This window comes from Rosa chinensis, chromosome 4, assembly GCF_002994745.2.
Source record: "Rosa chinensis cultivar Old Blush chromosome 4, RchiOBHm-V2, whole genome shotgun sequence".
Classification (NCBI taxonomy): Eukaryota; Viridiplantae; Streptophyta; class Magnoliopsida; order Rosales; family Rosaceae; genus Rosa; species Rosa chinensis.
The window spans coordinates 51,369,836-51,374,755 of record NC_037091.1 but is presented as its reverse complement, the minus strand read 5'-3'; the positions used below and the strand labels follow the sequence as shown (position 1 = coordinate 51,374,755).

The following is a 4,920-nucleotide window of genomic DNA, read 5'->3' as shown; positions in this document are numbered from 1 at the left end:
ACAATTGTTGGTGTAAACCATTTCAGAGGATGATTTAGTGCTCCATCTGATGCTATTATGCTAAGGAAACAAAAGCACGCTAATGATTTTTTATGTTGGGACACCTAGACATGCCTTAGTAGGTATGTGATTAAACTAGGGGTGTTGGCTTAATGATAAAGTTTTATGGGAAGATTGAAGAACACAACCAATCATTGACCTTAGAATCTTCATCCATGCCTCAGTTTTCTTTGATTATGCCAATCACTACATTAAAGGGCAACTAACTCTTCTTCCTTGTAGGGATTACCCACTAGAATCAGCAAATCTTTGCTTTTAAGTACAGCTAGCTCTCCCTTTCACTGTGTCTCTATAAAAGTGTTTTTCAGGACTAAACCAAATTGCAAGTCATTCACTTTTCAGTACCTCATCTCCTTAAACTGATTTCAAAATTACTAGTCGGCAAACTGTGATTGGCAACTTTGGTTCAAACAACGAGTTTCTAGCTAGGCTTTACTAACCGCAATTTTATAATGGTTAAATACAATTTTCAGCTATCCATCCTTCAGAAAATTACTCCTCAGTGAAGAAGTTTATCACATTATTGTGTTTCGTAATCGATTATAAAACGAGCAACTAGGCCTTGCTGTCACTGAGAAAAGCTTAACTCTAAGGATATACTTAATCACTAAGAAGGCTGAGATCTTTTGAAAAACCAACTTGTAGCCGTCTCTAAACATTCACCTCCCTTTGATTAGTCTACAAAGAAGTCTTCTCTATAATATTTTATGCAGTAAATTAAAACAACTCTTTGACCCTTAGATTTGACTAGTTTTACTTCCTTTTTCTCTGTTAGAAATTGAACCTGCCATCACAAAGTCTTTGTCCTAACAGAGTTCTTAAGATGAAGTGATAATATTTCTAGAAAAGCAGTTCCTGACCTTTAGCCAGGTTCAACATCGATCATTTAAACTGTTCAACTATGTGTTCCACACTTCCACCAAACCCAGCAGGGATTACTTTGCTAAAATATACCAGTAGACAGCAAAAAAGATCAAAATAAAAATAAGTAGCTTAATAAGAGAGATGACAGGATGATTAGGCAGACTAGTAGGTAGATAGACATGGATGTTCTTCAAAAAAGTATTTGCAGTACCAATAATCTTCTGATATAATTTAAATGAAGTATATCCAAATGGTATCACTTCAAAGACAATCATTTACAATTTTCTTATGAAGATAATCCATAATATGGTTGTATTGTTTGGAATTTCATATTTGGGGCACCTAGTTGTTCCTGGACAACAAACAGCACCAATCATCTTAAATCTTTGATCAGACTCAAATAATTAAATCAAGTAGGGACATGTGAAGGCAGATGTAATACGCGTCACGTACTGTGTACACACTTTAACGAATCCAGCACCCTACTGTAACTAGCTATAAAACCTTTAACATGGGCTCAGCTGGCAAAATGTTCAGATAGACTATGAGTTGCCAAACAAGGTCAACAACTGAACATGGAAAACCAGATGATCATAATAAGACTTCAGGAGTCATATTACTTGCATAAAACTATGTAAGCAAGCATGGATCTATTGGGGCAGCAACCTCTTTAATGCACTGCAAAGATTGCATAAAAGAGACCATCACTATGTATGAATCTTTAGATAAAACAAATGCAAGTTCTATATACTCAGAATGATATGTACATGACCGAGATATGTACTTGAGATGTATAAAATTACAAGGAATTTTAGTTCCTGAGCTAAAATGTTATGTCTAACACCTGGATTTTTGTTGCCCCCATATCTAGGTCCAACTAGTACACTACCATGGACATGTTAACCTCTATCTGTGGACCTAAGGCATGAAAAATGATTTCAGAGCATAAAGTTCTCATGTCCTGAATGGTACTATGATTTCAAGTACCAAAATCAAGGGGCACATTGGTTCAAACATGTAGAGTACACGGGGTGAGAGTTACCTACTTCTAGGTTTCTGCTGACAAGTATATTTTCAATAAGAACAAGATTTCCATTTATCAAAATTAAGAACCCTTCAATCTCATCTTTGCAATAACAAGAACATCAGTTGCACTTGCACCCATTCTTTTTTCCTTGAAACAAGTAATCAGATTTATTAACAATGTTATTGCATGTGCAATCATAGCAAAAGCATTAGGGGCAAACAGCGCTGATTCTAAATTTCTCTACAGAAACAGTCACTAATTTCAAGAATATAGCATCACATTAGACAGTATATCCAAAAAGCGAGAATACAGTAATCAAATTCAGCTCTTACTACTCAAAATAACATAAACCACATAGAGGAATACAGTAAGAGTCATATTCCATTTCCAGGAAATCACACTTATATAGCTATTTACTGTAAATGCATGATCCATAACCATGGGCACAATACTGAGAACAAGAAGTTTATATGATTATATCAGCTAAGCACTAGACAATATCTAATGGAAGAGTAAGAGCATTCCTACTATGACTAAGTCCCACAACAAGAGGCCTTACCATTCATCTTGATCAGACAATTAATGCACCTCTACAATAAGAGTTCAAGTAGGCAGTGGTCCACGAAATGTGCTTCGGGATCCAGAGCCGAACACCAAAAACACAGCCATTGCAAGGATCCATAGCAAGAGACACACAACTAGCATTTTGGCTTTTGCTGAAAGAAGTTTAGCAATCTGGTCCTTCTCTTCAGGCACAGTGTGGAAATCCTCTATCACAATCTCAACCAGTGCATCCAGAATCTTCTTGGATTTAGCATCCACACCAGCAGAGTTCAAGATCTGAGTCCGAGCTTGCTTGAGAAAGCTTGCTACAACCTCAGCCCCCATCGAACCAAACTTTGAGCTACCAATTTCACATTTAGCAACACTCCAAGAGTCATGGCTTGAATCGCTCTTATCAATAGTGGACTCTGAAGATGGAGAGAGATCAGAGGTAAACAAGCTCTCTGTTGAATCTGAGAGAGCTGGATCTGGCAGGGTCGTCAGACTCTGAAAGCCAAAATATACGATTAAAGTCCCCAAAGATTCACAGTCAGAAAAATCAAAGTCTAACAAACAAAACAGCACTATAAGATATCTTTATATCTTTCTTCCAGACATTTTCTCAGTAACAAAAGTGCACACATTATGAATGCATAAAAAGCTTTACAACAGCAACACTTGAGCAACTCTTGCAACCTGAAGTATCCAAAATCCTCACAGACTCACAGTCACAAGAGTCAAAGTCTATTTACATCAAACAGCACAATCAGATATCTTTTGCGCTTCTTTCAGGCATTTCCTCAGTAACAAAAAGTGTACATTATGAATGAATCAAAAGCTTTACAGCAGCAACACTTGAGCAAACACATGTAACGAAAAAGGATATAAAATCATCACAGACTCGCATTCACAGGGCTCAAAAGTCTGTTGAAGCCAAACAACAGTATCAGATATCTCATATCTTTCTCTTTCAGGCATTTTCTCAGTAACTACTAAAGGTGCACGTTATAAATTTATCAAAAACCTTACAACATCAACACTCATCGAAACGTAATCGAAGTAACAAATTATACATAGGTGTAGTTTTAGCAAAACATAATTATGAAAACGAAAAAGCGGAAATCAATTTCGAAATCGGATTGAATTGAAGCCAACCTCGGAGATCTCCGCCTTGCAATTGACCTCATCGATCTGAGAAATCACAGAAATCGGAGTGGAATCCAGGGAGTGCTTGGAGGTCTCGACTTGCACATCTTCGGAGATTGAAGAAAACGCAGTGTTCAAGCTCTTCTTGGGAACCTGTAAGAGAAACGAAGCGAGTGAAGGCTGAGATGACGATATTTAGGGATTCGAAACCGGAATCGAAAATTGAAGGCTGAGATGAAACAGAAATTAGGGATTGGAAAGCTTACGGTCTTCTTGGAAAGGCGATTGGAGAGCTTGGGAGGAGGTCGGGCATGGTCCTTGTGTGGCGTTTGGTACTCCTTCATCATTTCTCTCTGATTCTTTGACTCTTTTGTTTTGGCGGGAGTGCTTTGATTTTGTTGCTGTGAGTGTGAGAATTGACGAGACTGAGAGTGAAGAAACGGTATTTATAGCCCGTACGTTAAGTTGGAGATAAATATGAGTCGATTACAACCTTTTTTTAAATTTTTTTTTTTTTTACATATTTTTTAGGGGGAATAAAAGCATTAATAAAGGAAAAAGTGTATCAAGGTGGATTACACAAAAGAGTGATCCAAAATCACGTAGCGAAATAAACGAAAGCAAGCAAAATTAGATGCAGCATCTAAAATTACCTATACTAAAGCCCTATCTCCTCATGAACAGTAACTCCCATATTAATTTACCAATTCACCCCTGTTTGTTTTCTTATTACGAAGTTGCCATCAGCCACTGATTTACTATTTTGCCCCTAATGTTGTGTTTATTACTGTTTTGCCCCTCATGCATCTTTTACCATTTTGTCCCTCCCTCCCAATTAAATTACCCACAGAATCTAAGCATATAATTTAGGCCTTAATCTAAGCATAACTCACACCATTCATATGGTGTGTTGGCATTTCTAGTTGAAACTAAACACGATCATATGCATAAATGCATTAATTTACGCTCTACGTATATTAGTCGTGTAGTAAATTTTTGTAATCGATGATTTGAATGACCGTACAATTCTAACGTAAAAAAAGAATCTCATATAACATTTGAGGGCAGTCTTAGTGAAAATTCTATAATACAGGTATCTTCACGGTGGAGGTGGTATTTGCATCGTTGATTGAGCTGACTCATCGGTTCTACAACATTATCCTACAAAGAGATAATTTTATGTGGAAACTTCCTTTGCCAATGTGCTTAATTGCGGTGCGTCAGAAACTTCAATTATCAAGATGTAAAAAGAAACATCATAATCTGCAGACATAACAAAC

The 4,920-nt window shown here is 36.9% G+C and overlaps 1 protein-coding gene across 1 annotated transcript; it reads right to left on the bottom strand.

Annotated features, from left to right (window-relative positions):
• Positions 1–2,210: 2,210 nt before the first annotated feature.
• On the bottom strand, positions 2,211–4,064 carry LOC112200422. The gene is made up of 3 exons (XM_024341454.2): positions 3,907–4,064; positions 3,650–3,793; positions 2,211–3,001 (listed from the first exon to the last, which is right to left on the bottom strand). The coding sequence occupies exons 1-3, from the start codon at positions 3,985–3,987 to the stop codon at positions 2,555–2,557; spliced, it is 672 nt and encodes a 223-aa protein (XP_024197222.1). The 5' UTR covers positions 3,988–4,064; the 3' UTR covers positions 2,211–2,554.
• Between the last annotated feature and the right edge of the window lie 856 nt (positions 4,065–4,920).

Bases quoted from the DNA above. Each gene is read 5' to 3' on its own strand.
- LOC112200422 (XM_024341454.2), bottom strand. From the start codon at position 3,987: ATGATGAAGGAGTACCAAACGCCACACAAGGACCATGCCCGACCTCCT. The intron at 3,794-3,906 runs GTAAGCTTTCCA...TTTCTCTTACAG, and splicing joins ATCGCCTTTCCAAGAAGACC to GTTCCCAAGAAGAGCTTGAA. The intron at 3,002-3,649 runs GTTGGCTTCAAT...TTTGGCTTTCAG, and splicing joins GCAAGGCGGAGATCTCCGAG to AGTCTGACGACCCTGCCAGA.